This window comes from Cryptotermes secundus, unplaced genomic scaffold, assembly GCF_002891405.2.
Source record: "Cryptotermes secundus unplaced genomic scaffold, Csec_1.0 scaffold403, whole genome shotgun sequence".
Classification (NCBI taxonomy): domain Eukaryota; kingdom Metazoa; phylum Arthropoda; class Insecta; order Blattodea; family Kalotermitidae; genus Cryptotermes; species Cryptotermes secundus.
Window position 1 is genome coordinate 21,812 of NW_019739948.1, and position 12,363 is coordinate 34,174.

Genomic DNA, 12,363 nt, shown 5'->3' on the forward strand with positions numbered 1-12,363 from the left:
CTCCTGTCACTTCATCTCTCTTCGGTCCAAATATTCTCCTCAACACCCTGTTCTCAAACACCCTCAGTCTATGTTCCTCCCTTAATGTCAGAGACCTAGTTTCACACCCATACAGAACCACAGGCAAAATTATAGTTTTGTATATTCTAATTTTTAAGTTTTTGGACAGCAGACAAGAAGACAAAAGGTTCTGGACTGAATGGTAGCAAGCATTACCCGAGTCCAATCTCCTCTTAATTTCCTCCTGAATCAGGTTTCGATCTGTTATCGTTGTTCCCAGATATCTGAACTGTGCCACATTTTCAAAACATCTGTTGCCTATCTTTATGTCATGATTGTGCCCTGCATTTTGGTGACGAGACAGTAACATATACTTAGTTTTCTCTGTGTTTACTTCTAGACCAACCTCTTTACTTGCGTCAATTAAAGTCTGTGTGTTTTTCTTTATGGTATCTACATTATCACCCAGTAGATTCACATCATCGGCGTAGACCAACAGCGTACATATATGACTATATAACAAAATTATTCAGGAAACAAGCAGAAGTCATATAAAATCATGATAATGAGAATGTTCGTAACATCGGACAAGGCTAAGCCCGACATAGAGAGTATAAGAGTGTTAAACTTGGCGGCGGTCAAGCAGACGACCGTTCAAACGAAAAGACTGCCGTTGTAGCGGATACTACTAGCTGTAGTGAGCCTGGATTGAAAGAGTCCTTGTATATATTGTACATAGGATTAGTCAATAACTGTAAACTTGTAAATAATTGTGCATACTGACAATGAGCTAAAACTACCAACTATGACTGACAAATGACAGACCCAACCTATCGTCAGCGAGGGCGCCCCACATAGACAGACAGACTGACTGCCCTTCAGTTTCAATGTGACCCTGACTCTGACTCTGACTTATGACGTCTGTATTCGTTAAACTGAGTTTTCTTTGTAGAATTTCCTGGCTTCAGTTCAAAAACGAAACATATGTAATTCCCATCACTGAGGGAGCAATTTTTCCTTGTTTAGAAGATGTGAAAGCCTCGACGTCTCAGTACCCTATGGGCCCCCGGGAATTTTCTTAACCCCCCCCTTTTTTTTTGTCCCTCTCTGCCAGACTAAAGTAGTCAAACAATATCAAACAGCGGGTAGAGTGGATCTGTAGGATCGATTTAACGTCAAACTGGGCAATATAAGGATTGAGGGAGGGTTGGAAGTATGGGTAAAGGCGGGTAGCCACCGTGTACTTAATCCCAGAGCGCTTTATTTTAAGGAAGAACTTTCATATGCCTTCAGTGGTTCTGACAATGCGTTCTGACAATGATTAAGTAAAAAGTAAAAGTAAAGCTATCCCTGTAACAGGCAGTGAAGGCCCATAGGGTTGAGAGACGTTGAGGATCCCACATTATCTAGACAATCGGCTCAAAGATGGCGGTAAGGTTGTCAGCCTTACGCGGTTCTGACAATGATACATGTCGCAATGAATTCACGAGCCAACACTACAATATACAATTTCCCTGGGCCTTTGTACTGCTCTTAAGAGTCTATAAATTCTGAAAAGTAATTTCCGCTTCGGGATCTAAATACTATTTTGGAATTTGCCTCGAAGGAAAACCGCCAACAACTTCACGATTTTCAGCCACGGAATTCGATCCAGGAACCTCCCGAATTTAAGTTGCTTCAACTGGACTTATGCAAGTAGTAAGCTGGCAAAGGAATAGGTGCATTGTACGCACAGGAACGCACTTTCTCAATTCCTACCCGTGACATGCTGAAGCCTCACCATGCTTGTTAAGCCGATTACAGTAAATGGATTGAATTTCCGACCTGTTCTGCTAACAAGATGAAAACTGACTGTATGGTTCACGGTTTTCCTTGAAACGTTTACTGACTAGGACATGCATGTTATTATCCCAAAAGTTCAATACATTCTTGGATTATAACCTTTCTTCATTTGTAAATCTTGCAGTCATAATGGTCAGGATAGTGGATTGGAAAATTAAACTATTATGAAACTGTTGCCGCGGAACAATTACGTTGCAGCTGTAATACGAAATGGAAGGGGAAGAGAGGTTAGGTTGGGTTAGGTTAGGTTGCTTATGTTAAAATCATAATAACAAGTAAATAATAAAATACATATATTCACAGTAAGACCGTATCCAGACTCCCTTAAAATATATAAAATATTATCCAACTACACATGTTTATTGGTTGATCAACCAGCTCCATTATACATGATCTTCGTTGTAACCGCTCTTTTGAACGGCCAGTTTCTTGTTCGAATCCTAGTTACGTCAAACTGTTTTACCCTGGACATCCAGTATTTGATTTAGGAGAACGCTGAACAATATTAAAAGCGAACCGAAGCGGACGATGTCGTTTCTGTTTAGCTAAGGCCATTTACTGCTCTAGTTCGGAATTATGGACGATTTTCTCACTTTTGAATTTATGACCTCTTATCTATTCCCACTAAATCAATGTACAGGGGCCGTGTAAACAGAGGAATGATGAAAAGTCGGAACTTAAATAATAAATCCTTGGTTCCACGCTATTCCATCTCCTTCTAAAAACTCCAGGTTATTTGTGACAGTGGAAATCAACAATCAGAATCGAACTTATATCTTTTGAAATTTTCAAATTCGAAACAAAAACGAATACACTCTCGCTACACAGCGTTGCTTCAGACTTTCCAGTCCAATAAGTAACTTCTCCTCCCAAGCAGTAACTAGTATTCCGGACTGATGACCACCGCGCACGGGATCTCTTCCGAATCCATTAGCTGCTGCTCTCACTTAAAGCATACAGTTCGAATTACAATTAGCCTGACGTTCTGCAGTAACTGCACAGACAAAATAATTAGTAAGTTTCCTTAACAAATATATTTCAATAGTGAGCTGTGCTTTCTATCAGATCCAGGCTCTATTTTTTGTGATTAATTAACCTTCTGCACGTCACCTTTCCCCTCTATTTCGTCGTTCACGTGACTCTCTGACACCGTTCATACGCCCTGGGAATTCATGCATACCGATCAGCTACATGCCGACGTCATGCTCTTTACAAAGATCTCAACGCGGAGCCCCGAGAAAGTGTAAAGAATAGCGAAAGAAACGGTTACATCACCGAAAAGAAGATTCTTAATCAACCGGTCAAAAAATTCCCTGCGCTTATGGACTCTGAATGTTCACTGGTGCGTTTAGGAAGCCTACTGCTTGACTCTAACCGAGACAGTTTAATGCAGCTCGGAACACTACAGGCTGTTTCTCTAGGATCCACCATCTACCTCTCAGTCTCCCATGTGGTCTCTTCTCAAGGTCTTCCGACCAAACGTTTTATTGTGCTTATCATTTATCTCATACATAACCGGTGCAACACATCCACTCAGATAAAATATTCTGTGTCTAGAACCTCTCAGAGGGTATATCAAGCCTTCGAAAGGAAAGCAACAGAAGAAATTTCCTGTGTGTTCGTGATTTTAGTCTTCGAGGCACGTTCTGAATAGAGTCTAATGACTTTCTAAACACGATTTAAAAACTTACGTCACTATTTGACGATTATGCACCATCAAAGATGTTTTAAAACTAGAATGTCATATGACGTACCTTAAGAAGGACACCCAATACAGCAAGGCCATCGGGGTAACCAGCAGCTTCCCCACAGCTCCTGTACTTACTGCTGTTCCAGTGCACCAAGTGGAGCTGCAACAGGAAGGACACGAGTCACTCACAGTGATGACGGCCTTGTTCTGGCTCCGTCGCTTCGTTGGAAGTGGGCACAAAGCCTACAATAAACATGATTAGATATTATTCTGCATATCGCCCATTGTCTTGGGGTTTCTTTAAAAACAATGTTTCGTAAACTGGATCTGTTTCCATCATCAGTTGGAAGTAAGGAAAGGTTCCTATTCGGTTTATACAGTTAGAAGAAAGAAAGATCAATCCACTGATTGAGGCTGGTTCCTTCTAACGAGCCTAACGGAGTAGGAATCTTTCCTCCCTTACATCTAGTTACGGGAACCGATCTAGTTCCCTAACAGTCTCTTTATAGAAAAAAGGTAAAGTTATCTCTGTGTCTGGTAGCCTCTGTGGTCTAGTGGTCAGAGTTCCTGGTTACAGATCCACAGGTTCCGGGTTCGATTCCCGGCGCTACCAGATTTTCTAAGAAGTAGTGGGTCTGAAACGGGGTCCACTCAGCCTCATGAGGATAACTGAGGAGCTACTTCAAGGAAATAGCGGCTCCGGTCTAGAAAACCGAGATTAATGGCCTTGGGGATCCGTTGCGCTGACCACGTGACACGCTCTATCCGCAAAAATTTGCACTAACTTCGCAGACTACAGGCCACGGAGTTTGTTTTTATCTGTGTTTAATTAAATAAGCACCATGCCATGAAGACGTTTGGGGGAGTGGAGGTACAGCACTGGATGGAAGTAAGTTGTCAGCGCTTTACCCCCGAATAAAGAGCCCCTGGTACCCATTGTACAGGGGGTGGGTGCGCCCCGAAGCCGGCCTGGACGTTATGGAGAAAAGATGAATCTTATCCCTGCCGGAAATCGGACCTCGGACAATATGTTTACAAAATTATGAAAATTATTTAATTTAGCATTCGTAAAGCTGTGGTCTCTATTTGTGAGGATACCGTGTGGTAATAAGGGTGATCGAGTCTTTCACAAGGTGCTTATAGAAGACTCCATAATCACGTTTGTTGTTATACACCATCGTCGCAAAATGCTAAGCTAAATAATTTGCTTACAAAAATTATGAAAACTTAATATCTCTCTTTCTTTGTGTGCAGTGAACTTTCCCTACATATCTTATTTACATACATACATGTATGTACCACCTGAACTCGCCATGCCTCTAATTGCCGATTTAAAATTAACGGTAAATTAATTTTCGTGTGGTACATTAATTTCAAAGAAAGTAACCTTGTTCTGAAACCAGGAGTTAGTACAGTACAGTATATGAGATATTAATAACAACTCTAGCCGCTACATACCCTCTGAAACTGATAAGTTGTGGCTGAATAATTCATCTACAAGTGAAAAGAACTTTAATGTAATCGCCTGCAGGAAGTAGATATAGCAGCCCGCCTCACTGATGTGGCTGAGAAGTTGCCGAAGCAACAGGGGTAGTCTTGTAGCGATACGTAACATTCTCATCACATGACCGCCCACTGTGCTACAGACATGTACCCCACAGCCGGTCCCTGGGACGGGTTTCTCTTGTCTGTCATCGTTCACGCGGTTAGTCGCTGGATTCCCACCGCGGCGGCCCGCGGTCGGAAGCTGGGGGCAGGTTTTCTCCGAGTACTACGGTTTCCCCTGCCAAACTTCATTCCACCAATTTCTCCACAATCACCCTCACCTATCATCTGGGGCTGGTACAATAGGCCAGAAGTGGCCGCAGTACAAGGGACTTAGCCCCACTCCACTAGCAATAAAAAAATACAGTTCAGTTTCGCCGTAAGTGTACAGGGACTTGACCGCTTTCGACAATCATTTTGATGAAAAATAAAATATTACATTTCAACATTCTGTTGCACTGGTTAACGATTTAATTTTCAGGGGCAGTCATCAAGGTGCAAATTCTTGTTGTGCTCGTAGACTTCGTGGGTTATGTTGTCACTTTTTATAAAAATCACTTCAAAGGCATCTTTCGACATCATCACTGGGTATATATTTTGTATAATTGTTGTACTGTATTGCTTTATCTAGCTTGCTGTTCTAATGCTTGGTTAAACTAGTCCCAATTATTGTTGAGTAACAAAATTAGACAATATTTAGAACTATTTTAGACCGCCTCTGTGGTATAGTGGTCAGAGTTCCTGCCTACAAATCCAGAGGTTCCGGGTTCGATTCCCGGCACTACCAGATTTTCTGAGAAGTACCGGGTCTGGAACGAGGTCCACTCAGCCTCGTGATGATAACTGAGGAGCTATTTCAAGGAAATAGCGGCTGCGGTTTAGAGAACCGAGATTAACGGCCGTGGGGATTCGTTGCGATGACCACGTGACACCCTCTATCCGCAAAAGTTGGCATTAACTTCTCCGACAAGCGGCGGTCGCTCTGTTGGTATAGTTCACTTGCGGACTACAGGCTACGGAGATTGTTTATTAACCAAATTTTAGAAAAAACAAACTGCGAAAAGGGCTATAGTGTAGCAATTCCGTAAAAGTATTTAACCGATGAATGCCATGTAAGTTCGAAAAATGTCGTTGAAGTAAATTTTATAAAGACGTGACAACGTAGCGCGCCATCAGCCCACGATCATGACAAGAAGTTGCATCATTAAGACTGCCCCTCAAAATTAAATTAGGAGAACTTAAAATTGATGGCGTATGTCACTCCACTCCACTATGCCCCACTTCAGTCACTAGATTTGTTCGTGAGTTTAATTTTCGTCCAAACTGCGCATCTTACTTCGACAGATCTGCCGTCATACAAAGACAGAAAAGCACGGAAGGCAAACGTAAATTTGTCCCTAAGCCTAAATAAGCAACTACGCTATGAAAACATATGGCAGAGTGGAGGTACAGCTCCGTGAGTTTTTAAACTCGGTACTATATGGAAGCAGAGGTCAGGTTCGTTGCACGGCAACTCCACCCGCGTCAAAACAACGTGCAAGAGGCTGGGCGGACTCTAGAGCCAGGCTGGACGCTGTTGAGAAGAGAAAATCTCACAGCCTACTAAGAATCGAACTTCTGTTCCCAAGTAGTACACACCACACGTTAGTTTCTGTATCGACCGAGCTATCCAAGTTTCGCAAAATACAGGATGGTGTTCACTACACAACGCCCCTGTCTTTTCCACCAACGGCAGCCCGCGCAGTTCATCTGCTCCTGGCATTAAGAAAATTGGATTCATCAACTGGAGAAATCCCTTGCGTTTTAACCGGTTCTGAATGTTCTGTGACTGCAGGTGATGTCTTTCTAGGGACAAAGATGAACGTTTCGTGTAGGTGACTACTTCCGTGCAGGCAGACGCTCACCTCACCCGCGAAGGACTGCCCGTCAACTGTGTGCTCAGAACCCTTGTCGCTGCTGAAGCCCCAGTGGCAATGGAACTGCTGCAGCCTGTACGAATCCTCAAGAGGACCGCCGACAAGTTCTGAAACACGACAAAAACCATGAATATTAATTTCGAACACCAGAGTATGAAGCTGTCCGAGTTCTGAACACAAAGGAAAGAAACGAAGAAGATATATAAAGGAAGCAAACGAGACACAAACAAATAACAGAGAACGGAAAAGAAACAAAGTAAAAAGTGGAATAATATAATTAGCACTAATGGTGTGTCTTCTGTTCATAATATACTGCAGCGAGTTCTGTCGCACCAAGACAGTCGTGTTCAGTCAAGCTGATCTGAGATTCAGACAAAGTAAACGGTTTCACACGGTGTGTCCTATATAAGTGCATTGTGGATCTCAATCAGTTAGCAAATATTTCTGGAAATATGTAAATCTCTATACAGAATTCAGTAAGAGTTTTCCAAGATTTGAAATTGTGCGAGAAGGGCTGCATGTACGAAGGTGTGCTATCATCAACAAAATAATACGATCTATTATCATTGTTATTGTGGCATGCAGACGCGTTGCTAGGAGACGAACGCGAGAAAGGCGACCCTACAGCGGCCGTTCCTAGGCGGAGGCCCGCAGATCAACAGGGGAATTGTATTTGCTGCGAGATTAACTAAGCAACAATTGAACAGCAACAGAGGAACGGTGTTTTCTGTGCGGTCCGTGCCGAGATGTTACAATCAGGACGAGCTAGTGGACAGAGTTACCCATCACATAAGGACTACTACCGTAAGGGTTCAATTAAAAAAATGTCTGGTCGTGATTCTCAAGGGGCTTGGCGTCAAGACGAACTGATTGGTGATAAACCGCCAGTCGTAAAGTAACTCCGAAATTGACCCTGGCTCTGAGAGATTTAATGTAGTGGAATGAGTAGGTTGGTGAGTGAGTGAGTGAGACAGAGAACTGCTGCGGCTCAGCCCTTGTGAGCTGTTGCTGTTCGCACTTGGTAGCTGAGGCATGGGGACAGTTCGGGAACCCAGAAAAAGGGGATGGTCCGCCGTTAGAAGCCGTTATCAGACAACGACTGGTGGAGGCACAGCAGGCTGAGATCACTAAAGTACGCGCTGTAGTGAACAGTAGAATGTGTGAATTTGCGATAGCGCTATAGTTACTTGTAGTTAAGATCTGTAAGTGTTCAGTAATTCCAATTACCAATCCAAACCCCGTCTACAGTCACTAAAATCATGACAATATGTAATGACATTCGTCACCTCAGTATTACTAATGTAAGAATTAAATAGGGATAGTGCCTCTGTAGTCTAGAGTTCCTGGCTACAGATTCAGAGGTCCAGGATTCGATTTCCGGCGCTACCAGATTTTCTGAGAAGTAGTGGGTCTGGAACGGGGTCCTCTCAGCCTCGTGAGGATAATGAGGAGCTATTTCAAGGAAATAACGGCTCTGGTCTAGTAAAACGAAATTAACGGCCGTGGGGATCCGTTGCGCTGACCACGCGACACCGTCTATCCGCTAAAGTTGGCACTAACTTCACCGACAAGCGGCGGTCGCTCGATCGGTATAGTTCGCTTGCGGACTAAAATTACGGAGTCTGTTTGTTCTGTTACGAATATGACTCCCGAGTTAATACTTTCAGCTACCCGTTGACTTCAACGGAGCGTGCTCTGGTATGTGCGGAACGAAGGAAATTGCACGTCGATGAATTCCGCGTGTCCACGGTCCCCATTGCGCTCAGAGGCGATCTGCATGAAAGAAAGTAACATCTGGAAGTTCCTCGTGGAGCTACGGCGTTCAGGAAGAAGAAATTTGTGACTTGCGTTGTCAGAGCAGTTAGAACGGGGTCGTTATAAGTAGCCGGACATAACGGCTCGGCAGGACAGAGAGAAGCCTGCATACAGAGACCGAAAGCTGAGGCCCTCATGGCGATGTTTAGGAAGGTGTGATACCCTAGGCTCTCGTAGACGGTTACTGAAATCTCAGAGGCAGACGCTGCCTTGGGCAGATGATAAAGCAAGTGCGTTCCTTCGAAACGTCAGTAACCACCTACCATATTACACAGCGACACATCCCAAAAGGCAGTTGGAGGAGAGGGGCAACTTCCTTGAAAGCAACAATTTGCAAGGCGAAGACAAAGGTGAGAGGACAATACTGGCATACTTACTAACCGAACGGATTAGATTTATTATTGAGAAGCTTATAGTCGACCAGCTGGTCAAAAATTCTCCCTTTTTAACGCGAAATCAAAGATCACTGTGGGGTTCAACACAACCCGTCACTGATCATTCCTGTGAGTATCAAAACAGTCCACGGCTCATATAAAACGTGGGTATTCCAACTGATCCCTTCTCATCGGGGTTCCACACTAAAATTGCGCACGCTTTTCTCATTTCCCCGGTGTACTACTTGTTCCATCAATCCAACCTTCTTTGCTTGAGCATCCTAACAACACATGGAGCAGTGCACGAGCTACCGAAATATCCTCCAGCTTCCGCTCTGAAAGTCCAAAAGTCCTACTAAAATATTATGAATTTACAGTACGGTCTTCCACCAGGGCGACAGCTCCAGTTGCACCCCAGTTTACAACAATGAGTAATACTACAGATTTTTTAGGCCACGCTATAGCTCAAGCGGTTAGTCGCTGGCTTCCCACCGCGGCGGCCAGGGTTCGATCCTGGGTCTGGTCAAGTGGGATTTGTGGTGGACAAGTGGCGCTGGGGCAGGTTTTCTCCGAGTACTTCGGTTTCCCCTGCCAATCTCCATCCAACCAATTGCTCCACAATCACCCTCACCTATCATCTGGGGCTGGTACAATAGGCCAGAAGTAGCCGGAGTGCAAGGGACTTAGTCCTACCCCACTAGCAATAAAAAAATACTCGTACTATAGTTTTATACACTCCCCTCTACAGTCTCTTTATACAGGAGACGTTAAGGTAAACTATTCTGAACTGAGGACTTACATGTTTTGTGATATTACGCCGTGTAGTCTGTTGAAAGTCTACCGACGTTTCAGAGGAACTACTTCAGGTTAGACGAATAAGCCAAGCAAGAAACCAGCATGAAGCAGGCAGCGTGTAGAGCTCTGCTTGGGCATATATTTCGACCCTGAAGATGGAGGCGACATGTTCTTCCGAAATATCTGTTAACTTTCAACGGACTGCACGGCGTCACATCCCAGAGGATATAATTCTATATAACCACAGATGTGAGAACATCAAGTCATACGAATTTAATCTTCTAACAACTTTTGTATATAATTTTTAATTGTACTCGTTACTTCGGTTCCCAATGGTTTCAACTCATCAGCTGTCTATAACAGGGCACGGGACTGAGTAGGAACAGATTTTCGAGGGGTCCGGACGGGGTTCATTGACAAGCGGCATTGCACCTTGCAATCAAATGGCCAGAGTTTCACTGGCTCCAGTTAAATGTTTCAGGGTTCAAAAGACCCTGGTTAACGTACGAATGAATCCGCACTTAGCTCTACCCCACGTTGCCCAGACCGGCTCTGGGGCCCACCCAGCCTCCTATCCAATAATAATTTGGGGCTCATGCCCTGGGGGTAAAGCATCTGAGGCGTGAAGCTAACCGCTCACCTCCGTATAATGCCGAGGCCAAGAATACGTGGATCTATACATCCACCACCCCATACGCTTTCATAGCACAGGGATAACTTTACCTTTATCTTAAGATTTCTTGTAATGAGATAACCTAAAAGCCAGAAAATGCAGACATTAAGAATGTATATTTTAAAACAATTTAAAAAATATTGCGTTTCCTTGAAAAATGGACGTTTCTAAAATCTTAAGAAATGGTTACTTTACCTCGACTCCCAATCGAAATGGCCTCCTATACATTTGTTAAAGAAATGGAACATCTGATTGGAGGAATGTGATGAAGAATTACCGCCATATCAGTATAACGACTTGACCTCCGATCGTCCCCAAGCACTCGAAACATGGCTAGGTCCACTGCGAGCCACATATCTTAATAGGGACTTTGAAAAACCTTGATTGTAACGTTAGTTAGTTAGTTATTAGAGAGGGTGGTTTCCCCATGCACTTAGACCTGTAGTGGTCCATTGTGCTTCCCTCTATGATTTCTACCAGCCTCTATATCCTACCAGTATTGGCGCTTACCATCAGTTCCGCCCAGCCAGCGAGACCGGCTCTACTAGCTGAGAAGTATCTATAATGCTTCCCCCATCTACCGGAGGTATTAGTGACTGCTGTTGGGCGGGAAACGTCCGCAATTTTGGCCCAGTGACCTCCTTTGGAGGTATGAGGTTCTTTTACGTGCCGTAAAGCTACGATACGGGACCCACAGCTTAAAGTCCCTCCCGGAGGACTTGTTCCCTGAATTTTTCCGCCCTTAAAAATTCGACGACCTCCGCCGGGTATTTGAACCCGCGTACTACGAGTCATGAGGTTTGATTGTAACGTTAGAGACACAACTATCCTGACAGCTCAACCGCTTTATTTATCTCTATAATTGTTATATTTATTATACTGGATTTGTTGTGGAAGAACTATGTACAGTCCTTACAAAGGGATATCAAAAGAAAAACACTTTTAGTCACGAAATGCTTGGCAGATAAACGTCTGCTCTTTGTGCGAGAACTGACTACCCTAATAGACATATAGCAGACATTTGGGTGACTATAAAGCAGAGCGGGAAAGCAACAAGAGGAAGATGGCGACCAAATATTCGGGAAGGCCATTTTCCACGCGACAGCTGTTTCGACTCACAGTCTTTGCAGGGACAGGTTCAAAAACAAACGCAGACCTACTGCTTAGTATTTGAGCTTCTCAAAGCGGCCGTTATGAAGAGTTATATCTTTTGGGATAGAACGGCGTGCACGCCGTTGGAGTAACATGTCGCCTTCATCTTCATGGTCGAAGAATAAGCCAAGCGAGAAACCAGGGTAGAAGCAGGTGGAAAACAGGTTTCTTGTTTGGCTTATACTTCGATCATGAATTTGGAGGAGATATGTTCGTCGAAACGTCGGTTGACTTTCAACGGACTACACGTCGTTGTCCCAGAAGACAGAACCCTTCGTAGGCCTGTTGGTTTCTCTGAATGTTTCAGCGGCATGAAATTAATTACGTTTTGAGCCCAGCCTGACAAATGGAGTTCATATTCTGTGGTTGTATAATTGCCAGGGGAGGGTCAGTATCCACGGATGACGAAACACATCCTGCTTCGTCCTCATCGACTCACTGAGCTCCCAACTAAAACACATCCCGTCAGTAACGACGGAGCCAGTGGCTTCAGCAGCGCACAGCAACTGCAGCGGTTGTCTGGGCTCCAAGGCAAACAGTAACTCTTGATCTTCATGCAAC

The 12,363-nt window shown here is 44.0% G+C and overlaps 1 protein-coding gene across 1 annotated transcript in view; it reads right to left on the minus strand.

Moving 5' to 3' along the window:
• Positions 1 to 12,363, minus strand: part of LOC111872097 (carbonic anhydrase 1) — a 132,815-nt gene that overhangs the window by 7,487 nt on the left and 112,965 nt on the right. Inside the window, exons 3-4 of the mRNA XM_023865649.2 lie at positions 6,982 to 7,100; positions 3,597 to 3,692 (exon numbers count right to left, since the gene is read on the minus strand). Coding sequence (XP_023721417.1) covers positions 3,597 to 3,692; positions 6,982 to 7,100 — 215 coding nt within the window. The remainder of the gene's footprint in view (positions 1 to 3,596; positions 3,693 to 6,981; positions 7,101 to 12,363) is intronic.